The sequence below is a fragment of the Chrysochloris asiatica genome, unplaced genomic scaffold (genome assembly GCF_000296735.1).
Source record: "Chrysochloris asiatica unplaced genomic scaffold, ChrAsi1.0 scaffold00168, whole genome shotgun sequence".
In the NCBI taxonomy this organism is placed as follows: Eukaryota; Metazoa; Chordata; class Mammalia; order Afrosoricida; family Chrysochloridae; genus Chrysochloris; species Chrysochloris asiatica.
The window spans coordinates 6,504,990-6,528,211 of record NW_006408686.1 but is presented as its reverse complement, the minus strand read 5'-3'; the positions used below and the strand labels follow the sequence as shown (position 1 = coordinate 6,528,211).

Here is a 23,222-nt window from a genome sequence, read left to right as displayed (position 1 = left end):
CTTTGGTTCCGTGTAATATTTTGACATTTATCTATGTTGTAGTATGTGGTTTATTCCTTTTCATTGCTGCCTAATATTCCATTGCATGATTATACTACTGTCCATGTGTTGATGGATGTTTGGGTTGTTTCTATGGTTTGCTTTTATGAATAAAGCCTCTTTGAACATGATGCAGATGCACACACACACACACACACACACTTTTAAACTGAAACAAATTTCATAAAATGTAGGAAGCCCTTCAAATGGGAAGGGCTTGTTGCTATTTTCTGTTCTTGCTCGATTTTATTTCATTTTGTTTAGCACAGTGGATTTGGTCCATCAGATTGTTCTCATTTCCCACTGATGGATGGTGACCTCTAGCCTTACCCAGACAGGGCTTTCTTAAAGTGTGTCTTAAATATTAGAATCTCTTGGGGGCTGGTTAATGGTACAGGCTCCCTATCGACTAACCCCTGCCAACCCTGTTGTTGTTGTTAAGTACCATGAAGTCGGTTCTGAGTCATAGCAACCCTCTGTAGGGTTTCCAAGGAGTGACTGGTGGGTTTGAACTGCTGATGTTGTGGGTAATAGTCTAGTACTTATCCTATAGTTCCATACCAGGACTCCAAGAGCCATCACTGAGTTAGGTTTTTGTGAAGGGGGAACTGGTGGGTTTGAGCCATCAAACGCCCATCATTCTGATGCAGGAGAAAATCTGAGAATCTAGTGTGGACCCGCTGGCTCTAATTTAAGGAGCCCTGGTGGCACTCTGGGTTAGGCATTGGGTTTAAACCACAAGGTCAGTGGTTTAAACCCATCAGCTGCTCCTCAGGAAAAAGATGAGGTCTTCTGCTCCGGTAAACATCTATAGTCTCAGAAACTCTACACAGGGTCGCTGTGAATTAGAGTCTGCTTGAGGCAGTGAGTTTGGGCTCTGGCCTGTGTGTTTGCCTACTTCCTAACTTTGGACAAATGATTAAAATTTTTCTCTCTGACCCTCATTTCCTTATCTGGAAAATGAGGACAAATTTACCCATGCAAAGAGCTCATCTTCCCTTCCCCCTCATGCTGGCTGCTATACCCATCTTGGCCCCCCTTGCTGTATCTCAACACACCCAGCACCCTTCAGCCACAAGACCTTTGCCCAGGCTGCCCATTGTCCTGGAATGTCCTTCTACCTGAGATGAGCAGGCCCAACTCCTTGTTATTTGGACAGGCTCAGCTCAAATGTCACCTCCATGGGAAGGCTGTCACTGCGTCACCCTCTCACCGATGCCATGTCTATTCCCAAACGCCACTCAATTACATCACCTCGGGTTATTTTTTCCATAACACTGATCACTGACAATATCATTATATATTCGTTCCCTGTTTATCCCCCCACGAGAATGTCAACTCCACGTGGGCAGGGAGGGATGTTTGCCTGCTTTACTCACAGCTCTATTTCTAGTGCCTCCAACAAAGACTGACACATGGTAGATGCTCAGTAAATGTTTGTTACGTGAATGCAAAACCCTAGCATAAGCATTACATTGATTATGTTGTTGTTGTTATGTGCCGTGGAGTTGGTTCCGACTCATAGCGACCCTTCACAGGGTTTCCGAGGCTATAAATCTTTTTTTTTTTATTATTTTTAATGCTTTATTGTGAATTATGTGATAGTTTACATGGGAGAACATTAGTTTTACATTCATCCTATTGTATATCATTGCCATGGTTATAATCCCCTTCATGCACCATCAACCAACCAAAGAGTATACACTACAAGCCTGTCCCCCGGTCATCAGCACACAGCCCCTCTTCCTAACTGTGTCTAAAGTTCCCAACTGCTCCATCTCTCCACATCATCGTCATCATCTCTGCCTGCCTCTCAGACATCACTGCTTCTCTGGGTAGGGTCCCACTCGCTGCTTTTCTCCCTTGATGGTCCCAGGGACCTCCGCTCCTAGGCTGAAAAATTAATCACTCCCCTCCTTGCTACAAAACGTCTACCTTTACATTTCCAACCATTACAAGCAGTCCTGATAACAATTATTCACTATTGTATCACAAGAGACCTATCCGCATTTCATTTCATCAGTGAGGCTGTAAATCTTTACGGGAGCAGAAACCCTCATCTTTTTCCCTCGGAACAGCTGGTAGTTTCGAACTGCTGACCTTGCGGCTCACAGCCCAATTCGTAACCACTATGCTACAAGTGCTTAATCAATGCAGACTGTATGAATGAATGCATGTGTCAGGGTATCTTGGGGGGCACAAGACAGAGCAGTCCTAGTGGCCCTGCCATCAGATCATCATTTTTTATTGAGACCCCATCTGTAAAAAATATTGAGCATACCACTTTATAGACATTTTATTAGTTATACATGTTAGATGTGAACTCCTATACTAATCTAGTAAGAGGTTGCCTATGTCTTGAGTGTGTAGAGATTTGCATTCTAGCTATGCCTTTTGGCAGCTGTGTGGCCTTAGGCAAATCACTCACCTCTCTGGACTTCCATTTCCTCATGTTCACATAATAAGACTCACCTCAGAGGGTTATTGTGAGGAGTCAATGTCCAGTACTTGGAACAGAACCCCATTGAAAATGCTTTTATTTTCTGTAAAATTTCAAACTCACAGAAACGCTGCAAGATTAGTCCAATGAATTAATTCCCTTTTCTTGTGGTCAAATTCTTCAAATGTTAACATTGGTCACAACTGCTTTATATATTTCTCTCTATTATCTCTCCAAGGAGCTCTGGTAGCATAGTGGTTACTAATTGGGCTACTAACCTCCGGGTCAGCGGTTCGAAACTACCAGCTGTTCCATGGGAGAAGGATGAGGCTTTCTGCTCCCGTAAAGATTTACAGCCTCGGAAACCTTATACAGTGTTGCTATTGAGTCAGAATCCACTCCACAGCACTTCACAACAAACACTAATACTGGAGAGCTCGGTGGCTCTGTACAATGAGCACTGGACTGCGAACCATAAGGTCAGTGGTTCAGGCCCACCATCTGCTCCAGAGGGCACTTAACAACACCAATCCTGCCTCATTATCATAACAGAGAAACCCATTCTCAAATAGGAATATAACCTCAGGTACAGAGAGAGATCAGAATCTGGACTCCTGGTGTGGTTCTGTGGGTTAATGCGCCAGACTGCAAAACAAGCCAGTTTGATCTGCAAGGTTGGCAGTTCAAGCTCACCAGTTGCTCCTTGGAAACCCTATACAGGGTCTTTATTGGTCGGAACCAATTCGATGGCACTTGACAGCAACCATTTTTGTGGGATGCAATTCAATCCCTAACAGTTCACCCTTTGGCCCTTTCCTGCCTCAATTTACATGCAAAACACATTTACTCTATCATTGTTACTGTTGTTAAGTGCCGTTGAGTCAGTTCCGACCCAGCGTGACCCTGTATAGGGTTTCTGAGGAGCAGCTGGTGAGCTTGAACCGCCGACCTTGCAGTTCAAACGGCTTTGCAGTCCGATACATTTAACCTACAGCGCCACATCAGGACTCCATTATACCATCCCCCAAATCTTAAATCAGCTTTGAGTCCAAAATCTCATCTTCTGAATCTTGTGAATCAAATATGGGTGAGACTGTAGACGTAGTACATAGTTCATCCTGGGACAAAATTCCTCGTCATCTGTGAACCTGTGGAATCTAGCATATGAGTCATCTGCTTCCAAAGTAAAATGGTGGAACAGCCTCAAGGTAGACATTTCCATTACAATTGGATAAATTGAAGGAAAAGAAGGGATAATCAGCATCAAGCAAGTCCCAAACCCAGCAGAACAAATTACATTCATTCTCAAGGCTTGAAAGAATCCTCTGTTTTCTAGGACCATCTGAGACATGGCCACATCCTCCAGACTCTAGGTGCTAGATATGTTTTCTGGTTTTTGGATGGAGGGCCCTCAGCCTGGGTTTCAGCTCTGCCTTCCAGGCCAACTGGGATGGCATTTCTGCTCCCTTTGGGTGCCCCTATTCTCCTAGTCCAGCTGAGCGGTGGTCCCACTTCCTATGCCTGCATTGGACTCTACTCTGCTGCCCCTTGGGTTTGGGTAGTGACCCAATCCTCTTGGCGTATCTGGCTGAACACATTTCAGCCCCACATTCCAGAACTGAGTTGGTGGATATCTGATTCTGAAACCTAAAAGGTCATGTCTCTACCCTTTGAGACCCAGGAGACCTCGGCTTTGCTCTTTGAAACCATGCTTCCCATACTCCTTCCAACAAGTCTGCTGAACTCTGAACTGCTTTTCTTGGAAGACAACACATGTAGCGCCTTTGTTCTGTTTCCTGCCTGGAGAATTCCAAGAGGCTGGCAGCTCTCCTTCCTTTCATTTTGTCTCTGTCCCCTTCAATCTAAGCTGATGGGTTTTATGCCATGGTAGTTGGTTGGATCCATCAATCATAGGCTTAATCTTTATAGCACAAAATTTTGTAGCCATGTCCCTGGTGAAATTTCTAGGACACATCCTTAGCTTGGTCAACAGAATTTCCCCAGTTTTTAAGTTCTGTTTTCATTTTGTACCATTCCATTTGAATCCATCTTTTCCTCTTTACATGTTACTAAGCAAGCAAGGCGAAATCACGAGGCTCTTTAAGATCCTGCTTAGAAATCTCCTCAGCCAGATATCTAAGTTCATCAAGTTCTATTTTCCACCAAACATTTGAACCTGATTCAGACAAGTTCATTGCTACTGCATAAAAAGTATCACCCTTTCTCCATTGTCTAATTATATGTTCATCATTTCCTTTTAAAGTCTTACCAAAAACAATTTCATGTTCCCATGTCTTACGACATTGTGTTGTTGGTATGTATTTTCTAAGACAATAGAGACTTGTTCTATCACGCTCTTCATTTCTTTTTGTGCCCAGGCATTGCGTTGACATCTGTACGTCTACCACAGGTCTCTTCAGGGCAATCTGTATTTTACTACTGTTGTTATTAAGTGCTATTGAGTCACCTCTGACTCATAGCAACTCATATAGGGGTTCTGAGGAGCAGCTGGCAGGTACTTGCAATTAGTAGTCCAGTGCTTATCCTACAGCACCATACTAGGATTCTGCTATTAGGCACCGTACAGTCCTTCCTCCTTCTAGCCATTACCCAATTTCAAAACAACTTCCACATAGTAGGTACTTGTTAAATCAGCTAACAACCCTACTCTCAGGTACCAGGGTTGGCAGTTCAAACTCACCAGCCGTTCCCTGGAAACTCTGTACAGGGTTGCTGTGAGTTGGAACCGACTCAGCAGCACTTAATGACAACTAGCCATTATCCAATTTAAAAATCACTTCCATGTTGTAGGTGTTTGTGGGAGGAGAACTCAGTTCTGGTTTAATTACCTAGTGTTGCTTTAACAGAATACTGCAAGTGGATGTCTCTAACAGACTTTATTTTCTTATCGTTTAGGAGGCTAGAGGTTTGAATTCAGGGTGCTTGATCTAGGGGAATGTTCTCAGCTGGCTCTGGGGTCCTCATCTCTCTTCAGCGTCTTGTAGCCTGGTCTCGATCATTGCCCGTCTCTGCTTACCTATTGAATCTACTCTTTTAGATCTCAAGAGATTGATTTAAAATACACCCTACACTATTGTTGTTGTTAAGACTGTCGAGTCAAACCAATCTTGCAGTTGAGTGCTTATCGTACAGCGCCACACCAGCATTATTATGGCATCACAAAGGACATCCATGGTCCCCAAAGGGATTATATCCACAGATATAAGGGTCAGGATGTACAACACATACCTTTGAGGGGTGTAGCTCAATCCATAACACCTCTAAATAGTTTGTGGTTCCTCAAAAAAAAAAAACCCAAAAAACTGGGGGCATCTACAAAACCACAGGGCCATTATCAAGTTTAGAACATGTAGTATTGATACGATTCCCTGATCTCCAGTCCTTATTAGGAGTCCTGTGTAGTGCTGTAGTATACACACTGCACTGCTAACCACAGTTGCTCCGTGGAAACCCTATAGAGAGTCACTGTGAGTCAAAACTGACTTAACAGCACTTAGCAATAAGTCCTTATTAAATTTTCAACAACTGTCTCAATATTTTCCTTTATAATATTTCTTCCCTCCTCCAGGATCCAATCTAGGATCTCGCATCCGGTGAAGGCGTGTCATTAGAAAGCATCCCTTAAATGTTAGCAATTACTAAAACAACATGTGGTTGTTGTGTGTTTTGGAGTTGGTTCTGATTCGTTGTTGTGTACTGCCAAGTTGGGTTCAACTCATAGCGAATCTGCACAGGGTTTTCAAGGCTGTAACTTTTTACAGGAGTTAAAAGCCTCATCTTCTCCTGCAAAGTGGCTGACCGATTTGAACTACTGACCTTGTGGTTAGCAGCCCAGCTTGTTATCCATAAAAGAGATCATTGAGAGAAGTTGTTGTTGTTGTTGTCATGTGCCATGGAGTCGGTTTCGACTCATAGCGACCCTGTACAGGGTTTCCGAGGCTGTAAATCTTTATGGGAGCAGAAAGCCTCATATTTCTCCCGCGGAGCAGCTGGTAGTTTCGAACTGCTGACCTTGCGGTTTGCAGCCCGATTCGTAACCACTACGCTACCAGAGCTCCTTCATTGAGAAAAGGGTGGGTTTAAAAAGAAATTTTACCTGAGGTGCACATATAGTCCACCCTCTAGTGGTCACTTTGCACACTTCACCTGAGCAGCCTTGAGAGTCCGCCAGACTCAGGTTCAAATCCCAGCTCCTCTCAGTAACTGTGTGGCCTTGGGTAAGCAATGCCCTTCCTATGCCTCATTTTCTCCATTTAAAAATGGTCCCTATCTCTTGGAGCAGTTAGGGGTGCTCCCTTAAAGATTTAAAGCCTCAGGAACCCTTTACAGTGGGGGTGGGGAGTCTTTTTTTCTGCCAAGGGCCATTTGGATATTTACTTAACATCATTCATGGACCACATAAAATGATCAACTTAAAAACTAGCCTGCTATATTTGGTCAAACATGTAATTAACTCACCCCCAACATGATGGCTAGAACTTTGGTTGCTTTGGCAGAGCCAGACCAAATCATTTTGCGGGCCTTATATGGGCTGTGGGTCGGATTGTGCTGAGTGAAATTAGTCAATCACAAAATAATAAATATTGTATGAGACCACCTCTGCTATACAGAATCACTATGAGTTAGAACCAACTCAATGGCACTTAACAACAACAATAATAGCATAGGTCTTGGCTTGTTAAATTGTGGGCGGGAAGCATGGGTATTGTGCTATAGGGTAGGCATTGGACTGCCAAGCACAAGGTCAGCAGTTCAAACCTACCAGCTGTCCCTTGGTAAACCTATACAAGGTCACTATGAGTTGGAACCAACTTGACGGCGCTTAATAACAACATATTTTCATAAGGGACTCTACTGGTGTAGTGGTTAAGCATTTGACTACTCATGGAAGAGATCAGCAGTTCAAACCCACCAGCTGCTCTGCAAGAGGGAAGACCTAGCGATCTATAAAGACGGCAGCCTAGGAAACCCTAGGGGCAGGTCTAATTTGTTCAATAGGATCTCTATGAGTTGGAATCAACCCAATGGCACACACAGCAATCTTTTCATAAGAGGGGGAAATGTGGGTTCTACCAAACCTCTCACAACATGGATGAACCTGGGGACATTGTGCTGAGTGAAATTAGTCAATCGCAAAAGAACAGATATTGCATAAGACCACTGTTGTGAAAAGTTAAGAAAAGGCTTTATTAATAAAAAAGAAACATCCTATGATGGTTACCAAGCCTGGGAGCGAAGGGAAAATTATTCATAACCTAGAGGGTAGACACATGTGAAAATGGGTGACAAGGCAGGCAATAGACAAGAGAGAGGTTAGCAGAGGAAAGATGAAGGTAACGGGAGACACGGAGAAATGCAAGAGTTAAATAGAGGTAAATGCTGTTAATTGATGGTACATGGAAGGGATTGCAATCATTATAATGAAACCAAGTGTATGATTCGTTGAATGTAAAACAGATGCTCTGCTCTGGAAACCTTCACTCCATTCACAATGAACAGTTTTTTTAAAAAGGATAAAGTTCCAAGAATTATGTGGGACATCACCAAAGGGAACAATTTATACGTAATTGGAATCCCAGAACAGGACAAGGCCAAAAACAAAGCAAAACAAAGTAAGGGTGGGGTGAGTGGGTCCAGTGACCAACACTTCCTGTCCTCCAGGATGATGAGGTGGTCCTGCAGTGCAGTGCCACGGTGCTCAAGGAGCAGCTGAAACTATGCCTGGCCGCGGAGGGCTTCGGTAACCGCCTCTGCTTCTTGGAGCCCACCAGCAATGCCCAGGTCTGTGTCTGGGGAAGAAGGGGTGAATCTGAAGGTGGGGAAAGTCTTGGGTCCAAAGAAAAGGGGGTGCTGACTGGAAAGGAAATGGGTTGGGGGCTCAGAGGGAAAAGGGGCTGGTCAGGGGTCTAAGGAGGGAGGGTCAGGGACTGTAATGAGCTAAACAGGTGGAGATTTAAGGGGGCAGAAAGCCTTGGGACTAAGGAGGAGATGGTCTGGGAGTCTGTGGACAGGGGCCTTGGGTGTAGGGGCCGGGGTCTCAGAAGGGAGGGGCAGGAGGCCTTGGGTCCAAAGGGGAGTGGACCTGTATCTTAGAGGGGAGAGGACAGATTGAGAGAGGTAAGTCTTAGAGAGTTAAGACTCTGAAGGAAAGGTGACCCCAGGGTCTGAGGCTGGGGATTCTAAGGGTGCAGGGCAGCTGGAGGATTGGAAAAGGAGGGGCCTGAGGGGGCAGAGGGCCTTGGATTCCAGATGAAGAGACAGAAGGTCAGAAGGGTGACAGGAGTGTGAGAGAGAACAGAGCCAGAGGGTGTGGTGGACTCAGGGTGTGAGACCGGACACCTGGGGGAATGGGGCAGGAGGGAGAGAGAGAGAGAGAGAGAGAGAGAGAGAGGGGATTGGAGTCTGATGGGGGTGGGGACCTGCGATACTGAGTAGGGATCTGGGGGTCCAAACGGAAGGGTGTTAGGAGTCTGAGGGAGAAAGTAGGAACCTGGACTGTCTGATGTTGAAGGCATGAAGTGGGGTTCAAGAGAGTGGAAGTTCTCTCAAGGGGGAAGGCACAGAGCAGGAGCTTGCAGTAGATTCAGGCAAATACAGTGTGTGATGAGGGAGGTGGAGGATTGGGGTCTTCTGTGAGGTTAGGGTGGGGTTCAGAGTACTTTAGTTGGGAGGGGAGGGTAAAGGTATCTATGATGATGTTTGGGTGAGGTTTAAATGTTTGAAAAGGAACACTGGTGATGCGGTGGTTAAGCACTCATCTGCCCCCTAGCCATTTTGTGTAGGAAAAAGATGTGGCCGTCTGTTTTCCTAAAGACTAGACTTGAAAACCTTCTGGGGGCAGTTCTACCCTGTTCCCCCCCCCAGGGCTGCTGTGATTTGGAATTGGCTCGAAGGCAGTAGGCTTAGGGCCTTGAGGGTGGCGGTAGGAAGATGTTTTCTATGGCTACAGTGTGTCTGGAAGGGGTAGCAGAGGGTAGAGGCTTGTGGTGTTGGAAAGGAGTCTGGGTATCTATGGGGCATGGGGATTCAGACCAGGCCTCACATCTCCCCCTCACCCCATCTAGAATGTGCCCCCTGATCTGGCCATCTGTTGCTTTGTTCTGGAGCAGTCTTTATCTGTCCGTGCGTTGCAGGAGATGTTAGCCAACACCGTGGAGGCTGGTGTGGAGGTGAGCGCCCCACCCTGAGTGGGCATGAGGCATGGGTGGGCTGGAGGACTGGGGTTGTTTATCATCTGCTCTTCTTCATCTCTCCACCCCACCCCACAGGCCCTCAATTTGGATAAGTGGGTAGGTCTGGCCTTGGCTGTCACTTGTCCTTCCCATTCCTCCTGATGTCAGGCTCACCTCTGGGCTCACATTCCTGCACACAGGGGCTGGGGGTCTTTCCACCCCAGTTGTCAGGGGCTGTGGAGCCCAGAACAGGCCAGGCAGGCAAAAAGGAAGGAAGGTGGAGGGGTCTTCTGAGCCCCCATTCTCCCTCCTTCTCACCTCCTTTCTCCTCTTTCCCTGCCTTTCCCCAACTCTTGTCCCAGCATGGGACCTTTCCCTTTACCTCCTCCCATCCAAGTGTGGGTGCTCCCCTCAGGAGTGAGCCTGCCATGTGATCAGATGTTACTGTCACATGGCACTCTTGGAGCATGGGCATGTGAGAACTGGGTGGGGCATGATACCATCAAGCTACGGGGTGGACCTCCCTGCCCTTCGGAGGGTCCCGGTCTCCTTGCTCTCGGTCACTTGATGACCAAGAGTGACGATCAGACATTTAACCACTGGCAGACTATGCCGGACCACACCAGCTGCAGCTTAGCTGTTGTTGACAAGTCAGAATAGAGAGGGCCATGGAACACTGGCGTCTGAGTTTTTCCTGAGTGTCTCCAGGTACCCCAGGGATGAGGTCTGCCTTTGTGCTGAGTGGCTTTGGACCTGGCCAAAGGAGGAAGCAGGGAGGACAGAGTGGGCTCCAAGGAATATAAAACAACCCTTTCTACAGGCTCCTCAGAGACACAGACTCTGCTTTCCTGAAGGGGGAAACAGAGGCAGAGACTCTATTGAGGGTCTAAACTCAGGCAATTTTTTCCCCTCCAGACCTGAAAATGGTATTTATTGAGAGTAAGAAACAACCACTTGGGAATGGACCATGGTTTGGGGGATCTGTGTTTACTGTGTCCCTCCCTCCTCCCCCAGTCTTCCCAGGGTGGGGGACACAGGACGCTCCTGTATGGTCATGCCATCCTGCTCCGCCATGCCCACAGCCGCATGGTGAGTGCAGGGGTGTATGGGAGTGGGGAGGGAGGTAGGAGAGGAGGGACTGGGATGACAGGGCCTGCCAGGAGAATGACTCTCCTCTACAACCCCAGTATCTGAGCTGCCTCACCACCTCCCGCTCCATGACGGACAAACTGGCCTTTGACGTAGGATTGCAGGAGGATGCAACAGGTGCAGGGCTGGGGGGGTGGGACGGAGGACGCAGGAATGAGGGCCTTTGTGGGGGGTGGATGGGGCATTTTGGGATGAGAGACTCTGGCAAGCATGGGAGAATTGTGGGCCAAGTGTCTGAGGGCAGAAATGGGGACATTTGAGGCTCAGGGGTGGGAATGTCCTGGGGGATCTGTCATCCTGAAAGCCCCTCCCGTCTTCCTCTGCATCTCCCCTTCTCCACAGGAGAGGCCTGCTGGTGGACAATGCATCCAGCCTCCAAGCAGAGATCAGAAGGAGAGAAGGTTCGAGTGGGAGACGACCTCATCCTTGTCAGTGTCTCCTCCGAGCGCTACCTGGTGAGCCATCTCGCCCTCTCATCAAGCTGACTGTGCCTGGGACGAGGGGGACCTTAGCATTAGTTTGCCTGATTGGTCTCTGAACCCCAGCATCTTGACTGCTGAGTACCAGATTCCTGACCTTTGACATCCTGTCTTTGGATGTCTGACCTCCCATTTCCTTACTCGACTTTGATTTTCTGGCCTATCACTTTTGGGTCTCCCATCTGTGGGTCTCCTGGCATCTGCTCCCAATCTTTGATCTCTGACTCTGGGACTCTCGTCCACCCATCCCCACCAACTCTGACCACCACCTCCTGATTGCCCCCAGCACCTGTCAACCGCCAGCGGCGAGCTCCAGGCTGATGCTTCCTTCATGCAGACCCTGTGGAACATGAACCCTATCTGCTCTTGCTGCGAAGAGGGTGAGGGGCCCAAACTTTAGACCCCCTAAACTGAGACCCCAAAAGCAGACCCCCAACACTGTCAACCTAGACATGTCCAAACTGAGACTTGAAAACTTAGACCACAAACCTAGAAATCCAAATTATGATTCTCACACTTAGATCTTTGAGTGTAACCCCAAATCCAGAAGCCTGAGTTTAAGACCCCCAAACCCAGAACTCAGTATTAGAGTCCCAAACTCAGACTTCAAAGGATTAGTCCCCAAATATCCTATGCCAGTCTCAGAGCCTTAAGGTAACATCCTAAACTCAGATCTCAAAGTCTAGAAAACTAGATTCAGAGCTTATTCCTCAGACCTAACCCTCAAACAATAAGCCCAAAGCACAATCTTAGACCCCCAAATTCAAACTTCAGGCACCCAAACCAAGACCCGAATCCAGATTCCAAACCTCAGATCATTTACCTCAGATCTCCAGCCCAAAATCTCAGTCTTTAAAAATCAAATGCTCAAAATCAAATCCCCAAATGCTAATTCCATATCAAGACTCCAAAGTATAACCCCAAAATCTAGATCCTAACTCTTACACCCCAAGTTTCGGATGCCCCCCGCAAAACAGCCCAACCTTAGCCTCAAGAACCACAGGTCACAAAACTTAGACCTTAACCTCAGAGTTTGAAACTCAGACCTCCCATTTCCAAACCATAAGATTTAGATTTCTCCAAACTCATACTCCAACTCAAAGTCAGATACCAGCCTAAGGCTCCCCACAAATTTAATACTCACACTCTAACTTCAGACCCCAACTCAAACCCAACCATTACACCTCCCAACCCAGACCTCAAACCTTAAGCCTTAAAAGTCAGACCCCAATGTCAAAAACATTAGACCTCTGAGCATGTAATCTGAACCCTAACCTCAGAAGTCCAAATTAAGAGCCTCAATGAAACCCAGACCTGTTGGTTTTAGCTGCCACTCTTGGCCACCCAACAAAGTATTACCTGACCCTCTACCAACTTTGAGCTCATTGTTGCCACCATTGTTGAGTACTTTCTAACCTAGGGCGTTCAGCTGCCAGCACTATCCAGGACAATGTGTTGTTGTGATCTATAACATTTCCACTGTCTACAATGTTATTGTCTCGTCTTAGTCTGGAAGCTCTACTGAAAGCTGTCCACCATGGATGATCCTGCTGGCCTTTGAAATACCAGCAGCATAGCTTCTAGCATTTCAACAGCACACAAGTCACCACAGTGCGACACACCAATAAATGGGTGATGAAAACCCAGTCCACAACACCCCCAACCTTAGCCCTGCAAACCCAGACTCCCAAATTTAGGCACCCAACCTTAGATACCAAATCTCATACCCCCATTTTAGGCATCTCATTTAACTTTAAATCTCAGACTACCACTTTGTACTCTGAAATTCAGACACCCTCCCATGTACAGATCCCCAAATTATAACCCATCGCCTCAAACATCAGTACTCTGCCCCCAGCCTCCAATATTGGGAGAAGCAGAGCCCCCAGACTCCAACTCTGCCCCTGGGTCTTTCTGGGGCTCCAACCTCCCAATGACTACCTTCCCTTCCTCCTTTCCAGGTTACGTGACTGGTGGCCACGTTCTCCGCCTCTTTCATGGCCATATGGATGAATGTCTGACCATTTCCCCTTCTGACAGTGAAGACCAGCGCAGGTCTGGGCTGGGGACAGGGGACCTAGGTCTGCGGTGGCAGGGGACAAAGGTTGACTGAGGAGCAAGCCCTATGGATGGGCTAGAGAATCAGATTCTGGGGTGTGAGCATCTGAAGTTAATGTCCAGTGGGGGAACTTATTCTTTCCTGTATTTCTAGACTTGTCCACTATGAAGGGGGAGCTGTGTGCACCCATGCCCGCTCCCTCTGGAGATTGGAGCCATTGAGAATCAGGTAGGGGACAGGTGCAGTGGTCAGGGGGGCCTGGAGGGCCTGGGAAGGAGAAAGGGTCTTGACGGAAGATTGGAAGAAGAGATTGGAGGATTTTGAGAGAAAACCTAGGAAGTCCAAGACAGAGGTGAAGGCCCTCAGGGATTATGGAGTCTGGAGACCAAAGGAGGTCTTGGGGATCCCTAAGAGAGAGGTCAGAGGGTCTAGAATGAAAGTGTGGGAAGTTTCGGAGGAGAAAATGGAGAGTCTGGAAAAACTCGAGACATTTGGGTAGCCCTGAGGAAATCTTTGGGGGACAGAGAATTAGGTTTACTAAGGGTGGAGGCCCAGAGGAATGTTAGGGTCACCCTGGAAGAGGATTGGAGGCTTGGGGAGGTTTGGACCGACACTTTAGTGTCCAAGGGAGGATTGAGGTCCTCTGCATTTTCTCACTCTCATTATCTGCAGCTGGAGTGGAAGCCATCTGCGCTGGGGTCAGCCTCTTCGCATCCGCCATGTTACCACAGGACGGTACCTGGGGCTCACCGAGGACCAGGGCCTGGTGGTAGTCGACGCTGCCAAGGCCCACACCAAGGCCACCTCTTTCTGCTTTCGCATCTCCAAGGTCAGTGGGGTTCAGTGTGCCCTCCCTCACCTGGAGCCCCAAATCCCATCCTAGCCCCACTATAGTCCCTCAGTAGGATTTTGAGAAAGTTGACCTTTACCCATTTACCCCCATAGGAAAAACTGGATGTGGCTCCCAAGCGGGACGTGGAGGGCATGGGCCCCCCTGAGATCAAGTATGGGGAGTCACTATGCTTCGTGCAGCATGTGGCCTCGGGCCTGTGGCTCACATATGCAGCCCCGGACCCCAAGGCCTTGCGGCTTGGTGTGCTCAAAAGGAAGGTGAGTGGTTTCCAGAGAGGAGAGGTGGGGGTACAGGTGAGGGCAAGGAAGGGGCTGAGAGGTGGGCATGCTTCAGCCTTCAGGGGGTTGAGGACAGGGACAGAGAGATAGACAGATACAGGAAGAAAGAAAGAGGGACCTAGAGAGACAGATAAATACTGACAGAGAAAGTCAGGGAGACATAGTGGTGGTGGTTGTGTGCCGTGAAATCGGTTCTGACTCATAGCGACCCTGTACAGGGTTTCTGAGGCTGTAAATCTTTACGGGAGCAGACAGCCTCATCTTTCTCCCGCGGAACAGCTGGTAGTGTCGAACCGCGGACTTTGCAGTTCGCAGCCTGACTCATAACCATTATGTTACCAGAGCTCCTAGGGACAGAAATATAAAGGCTGAGATAAAGACAGAGATGGATAGAACCCAACAGACTGAAAATTACATTCCATAGTGATCCTGTGCCCAAGTGGTCATGGGTGTGTGAGGAAGAAAAAGAAATGAGTTACATATACCTGTTCCCTGCTCTCTTAGTGCTCAGATATGGTAACTGAAATGCCCTTTTAAAAATAAATGATCCCCCCAAAACAAAAACAAAAACCCCCAGAGGGAATGGAAGCAAATACTGTTGAATGATCATGCATGGAGGAGATTATAGTCATTGCGATGAAACCATGATGTAAAGCCAATGTTCTCCCATGTAAACTATCACTTAGTTCACAATAAAAACTTAAAAAAAAAAGCAAATGGTTTTCAACTTGAGGAGTTGGAAAGCTACTTTGACAGAGAGGATAGCAGCTGTACAAAGGTCGTGAGGTTGGAATGAATTTGACTTATTGCAACAACAGAAAGATGAGCAGTTTGGTTGGAGCAGGACTAGTGAGGGGCAAGTGGTTGGAGGTTTTGGAGGCAGACAGTAAGAGGGAGCCATGGCAGAGTTTTGAGCCGGAGAGGCATGGAGGGGAACAAGAGGCTTCAGTGTGTCCCAGGTAGGAGACAACAGTGGACATGACCAGTGGAGGCTGTGGAGTGGGGAGAAGGTGGCAGAGTCTAGCTGTATTTTGAGAGCAGGACCAATGGATTTTCTGACAGATTCAATTTCAAGGTGAGCGGGAGGAGGGATTACAGATGATGCCAGGGGTTTAGCCCTGAACAAACAGAAGGAGGGAGATGTTGGGAGCAGTCACATGTCAGCTCAGGAGAACAGGGATCTTAAGATTTACCCCTGGTGCTTAGAATAAGGCCATTCGTAAAGATTTGTTGGTGAATGATCCGGGAGCCTGGAAAGGCATCTGAACTGGGGATGCAGAGATGAGGCTTGGAGCTAGAGGGAGGAATGTGGGAATTGTCAGTACATGGATGGTGTTTTAGTTACCTTGTTGTTAAGTGCTGTGGAGTTGATTCTGACTCATAGCAACCCTGTATAGGTGTTCCAAGGAGCTGCTGGTGAATTTGAACCGCCAACCTTGCTATTTAAACCGATCTTGCGGTTTGGTGTTTATCCTACAGCGCCACACCAGGGCTCCATAGATAGATCTGTTGTTGTTGTTGTTGTTACGTGCCGTGGGGTCGGTTCCGACTCATAGTGACCCTGTACAGGGTTTCCGAGGCTGTAAATCTTTACAGAAGCAGAACGCCTCATCTTTCTCCTGGTAGTTTCGAACTGCCGACCTTAAGGTTAACAGCCCTATTCATAACCACTACGCTACCAAAACTCCTTATAGATCTAGATATACATCAATCATGATAAGCAATGTATAATGAGTATTAAACACAATTCAGTGTGGCACTGTAAGAGAATTAGGGGCAAAAAAGACAAAGGGACAGCTTGGGAGAGAAAAGCAGGGAGAGAGGGAATGAGAGACACAGAAACAGAAAAAGAGGAATAGAAATGGAGAAAGTGACTGGCAAGAGTCCAGAGTTGGCTAGAGTCTGGGTGGAGGTCTAAGAGGTGTGAACCTGGGTGGCTGGGCCCATCCTGATCTCTCTGTCCCCCTCCCCACTGCCAGGCCATGCTGCACCAGGAAGGTCACATGGACGATGCGCTGTCGCTGACTCGCTGTCAGCAGGAGGAGTCCCAGGCAGCCCGAATGATTTACAGCACTTCTGGCCTGTATAACCTCTTCATCAAGTAAGCGCTACCACCAGGGGGCAGGCGACACCTTGATCCCCAGACTCTGGGCTTCCATGCACCTGTGTGTGCCCTTTCTTCTGTACCTAGTCCGTACCTCTTAACTCCTGAGTTTTATACACAGGACGCCTACTCTGACTGGACGCCCGTGCCGGATTAGGAGTCCTTTGGGCCCAGAGTCTTGTTCACCACCTAACTTTCACATCTCTGATATTCAGATGTTTGTTTCCAGGACCTTCCCAGCTCTGAACCCCCTGTACTTACACAGGAGCTCTGCGCTTGGCGTTTCTGTGGGGTCCTGCGGGGAAGGGGGCTCGCGGAATGCTGTGTTCCCGAGCCACCGACTGAGAACTAAGTACTCCCCGCAGGGGCCTGGACAGCTTCAGCGGGAAGCCACGGGGAGCGGGGACCCCGGCCGGTACAGCGTTGCCTATTGAGGGCGTTATCCTGAGCCTGCAGGACCTCATAGGCTACTTTGAGCCGCCCTCCGAGGAGCTGCAGCACGAGGAGAAGCAGTCCAAGCTGCGCAGTCTGCGTAACCGCCAAAGCCTCTTTCAGGAGGAGGTGGGGCCCTCGCCGAGGGAGGCGTGGTCTGTGGGCGCAGGGGCGGAGCCTTGGAAGGGGCAGGACTGAGGCGCAGGGTGGGGCGCAGTGGCCATCTAAGAGGGGAGCTGGGCGAGTAAAGGAGTGCAGGTGGGGGTAGGCCCAGTGTGAACACGGAGCAAGGAGCACAGAGTGGAGGGTGGAGTATTGGGAGGGGGGCAGTATAGGTGAAGAAGGCGGGGCTTCATTTATGGAGGGACCTTGTGGGAGGAGCAGAGGTTATGGTGCAGCCTGGGTGGTATCTGGAACAGTCAGATGGAATCGGGAAAACAAGGCTGGGAGGAAGGGGTTGGACCTGTGTGGGGTGGGGCTGTGAAGGCCAAGGCCAAGTCCAGACTAGTAGCTCTGAGGCTTGGTGGGGGAGTAGGCAGAGGTGGGGTGCTGCAGAACTCAGAGAGTGGCCTGGGTGTTTCTTTATATTTGATGTTAGATCATATGTGTATGTATGAACTTTTCTGTATCTATTATAATTCACACTGACAGAAGATAAAAGATTAAATTATTTAAAAAGGAAAGGAAAGAAAAAGAAATAAAGCAGAAAAAAGTCCTCTGATTGTTGGTGCAGAGAGTGGACTGGATCATATGGAACCAGAAATGGGAACTCTCACTGCTTGGAAGAGGGAAAACATCAGAAGCGCCAATTCAGCGTTGATGTTAGAAAGGATGCGGTTGCGTTGTGATAGGGGATAGAAGCAGGGTGGACAAGGACTGATTTCAGGAGTCGGGAAAGAGTGATGGGATTGGATGAGGACGTGGAGCTCAGTGACTGGTTAGACCCAGGAACACACAAGTGTGAATATGAGTTGGTAAACCCAAAGAGACTTGTCCTCTTTTCCTCACCCCAGGGGATGCTCTCCTTGGTGCTGAATTGCATTGACCGCCTAAATGTCTATAGCACTGCTGCTCACTTTGCCGAATTTGCAGGAGAGGAAGCTGCTGAGTCTTGGAAAGAGATTGTGAACCTTCTCTATGAACTGTTGGGTAAGAGTCCCCAGTCAGGACGCAACTGAGAGCACCCCAGATACCCAGGCCTGTTGGGTCTGATCCCCCTCTCCATCCTCAGCCTCTCTGATCCGTGGCAACCGCACCAATTGTGCCCTCTTCTCTACCAACTTGGACTGGCTGGTTAGCAAGCTGGACCGGCTGGAGGCCTCGTCTGGTAGGAGAGCCCAGGGGAACTGGGACAGGGGGACTCAGGGGAGGGAGGGTCACAGTCAGCTCACCGCTCACCTTAAAATGTGCTCAGGGATCCTGGAGGTGTTGTACTGTGTCCTGATCGAGAGTCCTGAGGTCCTGAACATCATCCAGGAGAATCATATCAAGTCTATCATCTCCCTCTTGGACAAGCATGGGAGGAACCACAAGGTTGGTCCCCCTCAGCCCTGACCTCTCCTCATGGATCCAGCATTCCCCTCATTCCCTCCTTCAGCTCATCTCGAACCTGGACTCCTCTCCCAAGTACTCCCATCTCAACCCAAGGGTCTCAAACTCATGGTCCTTGAATTGACCTAGGGCCACTGATGTACTTTGTTAGGTCTTTGAAAGTGTTTTTAAAAAATGTATGTTCTACATATTTTTATGTAGGTCCAGCCAGTTCCTCATTACTTCTGATCTCTTATTGTATCACCCTAGTCTTTCTTTTCTTACATCACTGATGCCTTTGTTATTGTTGTTGTTAGGTGCCATTGAGTCGGTACAGACTCATAGCGACCCTATGCACAACAGAACAAAACACTGCCCGGTCCTGGGCCAATCTCACAATCAATGCTACATTTGAGTCCATTGATGCTGCCATTGTGCCAATCCATCTCGTGGGGGGTCTTCCTCTTTTTCTCTGACTCTCCACTTTACCAAACATGGTATCCTTCTCCAGTGACTGCTCCCTCCTGACAATATGTCAGAAATATGAAAGATGAAGATGAAGTCTGGCCAACCTGGCCTCCAAGGAGCACTCTGGCTGCACTTCTTTCAACACAGACCTGTTGGTTCTTTTGGCAGCCCATGGCACTTTCAATATTCTCCTCCAACACCATAACTCAAAAGCATCAATTCTTCTACAGTTTTCCTTATTTACTACCCAACTTTTGCATACCTATGAGGTTATTGAAAATGCCATGGTTGTGTCAGGCGCACCTTAGTCCTCAAACTGACACCTTTGCTCTTCAATACTTTAAAGAGGTCTTGTGCAGCAGATTTGCCCAATGCAATACATCGTTTGATTTCTTGATGCCTTATCCCAGTCCATATAACCCCTCAGCCTCTCACCTGACCTTTTGCTGTGATCCAGAAGCTTCCACCTCTACTACCTCTTCTCAGTCCCAAGTCTCCACATCCTGTTCTGACATCATTCTTTCTTCTGACTTCTCACCCAGGTCCTCCCATACATCCCTGCCCTTGCACCCTCACACTCTTACCTCTGGCCTTACCTTCCAGGTCCTGGATGTGCTATGTTCCCTGTGTGTGTGCAATGGTGTGGCCGTGCGTTCCAACCAAGATCTCATTACTGAGAACTTGTTACCGGGCCGAGAACTTCTGCTGCAGACAAGCCTCATCAACTATGTTACCAGGTCTGGCTCCTGGCCCCTAACCCCAACCCCAGGTTAACTGAGAGAGCTTGCCAATCCTCTTCCTGACTCAGACTTTACACCTAGGTGGCTGTCCTTCCATTGTCTCCCACTCTAGGTCTTAATACCCCATCCTCACAGAAGCCCACTCCTGGTCCAATTTATCTCTGGCTCCCTACTCATTGTCTTTCTCCTCCTTTCCTCTCTCCTGGACTCAATCTCCACCCATTTCTATTTCTGTTTCTGTATTTTTTATTTTTTTGACTTTGTCTGTTTCTCTCTCTCCATTTATTTTTCTTTGCCTATTTCTACTTGTCTGTCTCTTTCTCCCGATCTCTCTTTTCTATCTGTCCTTTAGTCTCTCTGTCTTTCTCTAGATGTGCTTTTTCATTGCCTTTGCCACCCTCTCTGTCTCCATGTCTGTCTCCAGGTCTGTCTTTCTGTTGGTTTGTATGTTTTTTTTTCCTGCATGACCTTCTCTGTCTCTCTTCCTCCCCATCCCACCAATCTAACTCTCCACTACATCTCTCCCTCATTCCCCTGTCTTGTGCCTGTTTTACCTGCAGCATCCGCCCCAACATCTTTGTGGGCCGAGCAGAGGGTTCTACACAATATGGCAAATGGTACTTTGAAGTGATGGTGGATGAAGTGGTCCCATTTCTGACAGCTCAGCCCACCCACCTCCGGGTGGGCTGGGCCCTCACTGAAGGCTACAGCCCCTACCCGGGGGGAGGCGAGGGCTGGGGTGGCAACGGAGTTGGCGATGACCTCTATTCTTACGGCTTTGATGGACTACATCTATGGACAGGTACCTGGACTCTGGTTTCTGATCTGTGACCCACAAATTCTAGAGGACCCTCATCCATGAACATTGATCCCAGAGTCTTTAAGACTTACACTGAACCTGTGGGCTTCTCAGGATCCTGACCCCTAAAAAAGGCTAATTTTTTTACTTCTTTCTCCTCATTTCCCAAGACCCTAACCCTAGAACTTCCAGAATCTTGCTCTGGCCTGTTTCCTTGTGGCTTCCAGAATTCTGATCTAAGAGGAGATATAACCTTGAGCTTAGGAATCCCTGAAACTGACCCCGACTCTGTCTTCTAACCCCACAGATTCCAGAATCCTAACTCCAGGGGGACTTTAATCTCTGACCCACAGTTTTTAGGATCCTAATCTCAGGGGAATCCTGAATTCTGTCCTTAATCTCAAAGCTATGGATTCTCAACCGAACTTGGGGTTTCTGAGGCCTGGTCCCCATAGGATCCTTCAATATTTGCCCCTTGTCACTTGAGGTCGTTGGTTCCATGAGACTTCTGACCTCTGACCCCTCCCTGGTGACCCTGGTGCAGGACACGTGGCACGTCCAGTGACTTCCCCAGGACAGCACCTCCTGGCCCCTGAAGATGTGGTCAGCTGCTGCCTGGACCTCAGCGTACCATCCATCTCCTTCCGCATCAATGGCTGTCCTGTGCAGGGCGTCTTTGAGGCCTTCAACCTCGATGGGCTCTTCTTCCCTGTTGTCAGCTTCTCAGCCGGTGTCAAGTGAGGACTTGCCTCTGCCCTATTGCTAACCCAGACTCCTGGGACTGATCTGAGACAGCTTCCTAATCATTCCATGTCCCTCAGGACTGCCTGCTGGCAACCCAGTGGTAGATCCAATGATCTCCACATAATCCCAGACTCTTCCAATGACCAGATACTCCCTATACCTGTGTCCTTCTAGTGACTTCCATTTGGAAGGTTAATGTGAAGTTCATACCAAGCTGCTCCTTGGAAACCCTATACAGGGTTGCTATGAGTTTGAACCAACTCGACAGCACTTAACAATAACAACAATAAAATAGGGTTTCTAAGGAGCAGCTAGCTGATGGGTGTGAAGCAGTCCAGTTTGAAGTAGTCCTACAGCGCCACACCAGGACACAAACAAGAAGGTTGTCGATAAGTGAAATCAAGTTGAGTCCATTCTGACTCATATCAACCCTGTATAGGGCTTCCAGGGAGCAACTAGTGAGTGTGAACCGCTGACCTTGTGTTTCAAACTTCACATTGACCTTCCAATGACCTCAGACTTTCCCAGTAACCTTCCCATTAATCCAGATTCTTCCAATGACTCCATGCTATTCTAATGACCTCTAAATCACTCCCAAATCTGGCAATGATCTTATAATAACCCTAGACCCTCCCAGAGATTTCAACATTTTCCATACTCTCCCGGTCTTCAATGATCTTAGACTCCTGTAATGACTCCATGCTTTCCCATAACCTCTCAATCACCCCAGCATCTCCCAGTGACCATGCTAATGACCCCAGTTATTTTAATAAGCTCTCAGTGACCCAGTCATTTCCCAATGACCTTAAGCTCTCTGGCTGGCTTGTTAATCACCGTTCAATGACAATTACGGTTAGATAGAAGTAGACTGCTGGTGTGGAGTTGTAGGATCAGCACTGGACTGTGAACCACAAGGTCAGCGGTTCAAACACACCAGCTGCAACTTGGAAACTCTGTACAGAGTTGCTATGAGTTGGAATCAACTCAATGACACTTAACAACAACATAATTATGTCAGACTTTCAGTGAGTTTTCAAATGACCTTCTTCTTGGTTTTCCCCAAACCTTTCAATATATTCTGTTGGCTCAAAGTCTTCTACAAAGGACCTTCCAATGACATTTCAATAATTTGACTCTTCTCTAAGAACTGCAGCCTCCCCCCCTGCCCCGCCCCCACTCTAACTCCTCAACAATCCCACACTTTCCTCTTCAATCCTCCATTGACTCTTGTTGGCCTGAGACTTCCCTTTAGGATATTCTTTTGACCCTAGACTTTTTTCCTAACCTCCTAAATGACCCCCATAACCCTATGACTGCACAATCACCTCAGGTCTCTCTAGGGCTTTCCATTGACCTCAGGATTGCTCCCTTACCTCCAGTGACTACAGGCACCCCTAAAACCTCCCCTTCTCCCCATTGACACCTGTTCCTCTCCTAGGGTGAGGTTCCTCCTTGGTGGCCGCCACGGTGAATTCAAGTTCCTCCCCCCACCTGGCTACGCCCCCTGCCATGAGGCTGTGCTCCCACGAGAACGACTCCATCTTGAACCTATTAAAGAGTATCGGCGGGAGGGACCTCGAGGTCCCCACCTGGTAGGCCCCAGCCGCTGTCTCTCACACACCGACTTTGTGCCTTGTCCCGTGGACACCGTCCAGGTAGGTACTGCCTGCCCTGTGCTAAGTTTCTTGATGAGGCAAGCTCTCTTAGGGCCCAGAGAGGTGGAGAGCTGAGATGAAAGTTGAGAACTTTGTTGTTTAGCAGATGGAGAAATTGAGACACAGAAGAGGGAAAGGACTCCCCAAGGTTTTGCATGCAGAATTGGAATTTCAGGAAATCCTTCCTCTAGCACCATAAAATAGAAACTATTACTGCCCTAATGTACACTTGAAGGAAGCAAGACTCAGAGAGGTTTTGT

The 23,222-nt window shown here is 48.1% G+C and overlaps 1 protein-coding gene across 1 annotated transcript in view; it reads left to right on the top strand.

The window, feature by feature from the left end:
* The window catches only part of RYR1 (ryanodine receptor 1 (skeletal)), a 153,406-nt gene that overhangs the window by 1,915 nt on the left and 128,269 nt on the right, over positions 1 to 23,222 (top strand). The window contains exons 2-20 of the mRNA XM_006871542.1: positions 8,162 to 8,281; positions 9,565 to 9,669; positions 10,687 to 10,761; positions 10,860 to 10,938; positions 11,164 to 11,276; positions 11,587 to 11,680; positions 13,262 to 13,355; positions 13,513 to 13,587; positions 14,032 to 14,188; positions 14,305 to 14,469; positions 16,470 to 16,591; positions 16,960 to 17,155; positions 18,040 to 18,175; positions 18,258 to 18,353; positions 18,441 to 18,559; positions 19,628 to 19,761; positions 20,325 to 20,566; positions 21,108 to 21,300; positions 22,746 to 22,962. Coding sequence (XP_006871604.1) covers positions 8,162 to 8,281; positions 9,565 to 9,669; positions 10,687 to 10,761; positions 10,860 to 10,938; positions 11,164 to 11,276; positions 11,587 to 11,680; positions 13,262 to 13,355; positions 13,513 to 13,587; positions 14,032 to 14,188; positions 14,305 to 14,469; positions 16,470 to 16,591; positions 16,960 to 17,155; positions 18,040 to 18,175; positions 18,258 to 18,353; positions 18,441 to 18,559; positions 19,628 to 19,761; positions 20,325 to 20,566; positions 21,108 to 21,300; positions 22,746 to 22,962 — 2,532 coding nt within the window. The remainder of the gene's footprint in view (positions 1 to 8,161; positions 8,282 to 9,564; positions 9,670 to 10,686; positions 10,762 to 10,859; positions 10,939 to 11,163; positions 11,277 to 11,586; positions 11,681 to 13,261; positions 13,356 to 13,512; positions 13,588 to 14,031; positions 14,189 to 14,304; positions 14,470 to 16,469; positions 16,592 to 16,959; positions 17,156 to 18,039; positions 18,176 to 18,257; positions 18,354 to 18,440; positions 18,560 to 19,627; positions 19,762 to 20,324; positions 20,567 to 21,107; positions 21,301 to 22,745; positions 22,963 to 23,222) is intronic.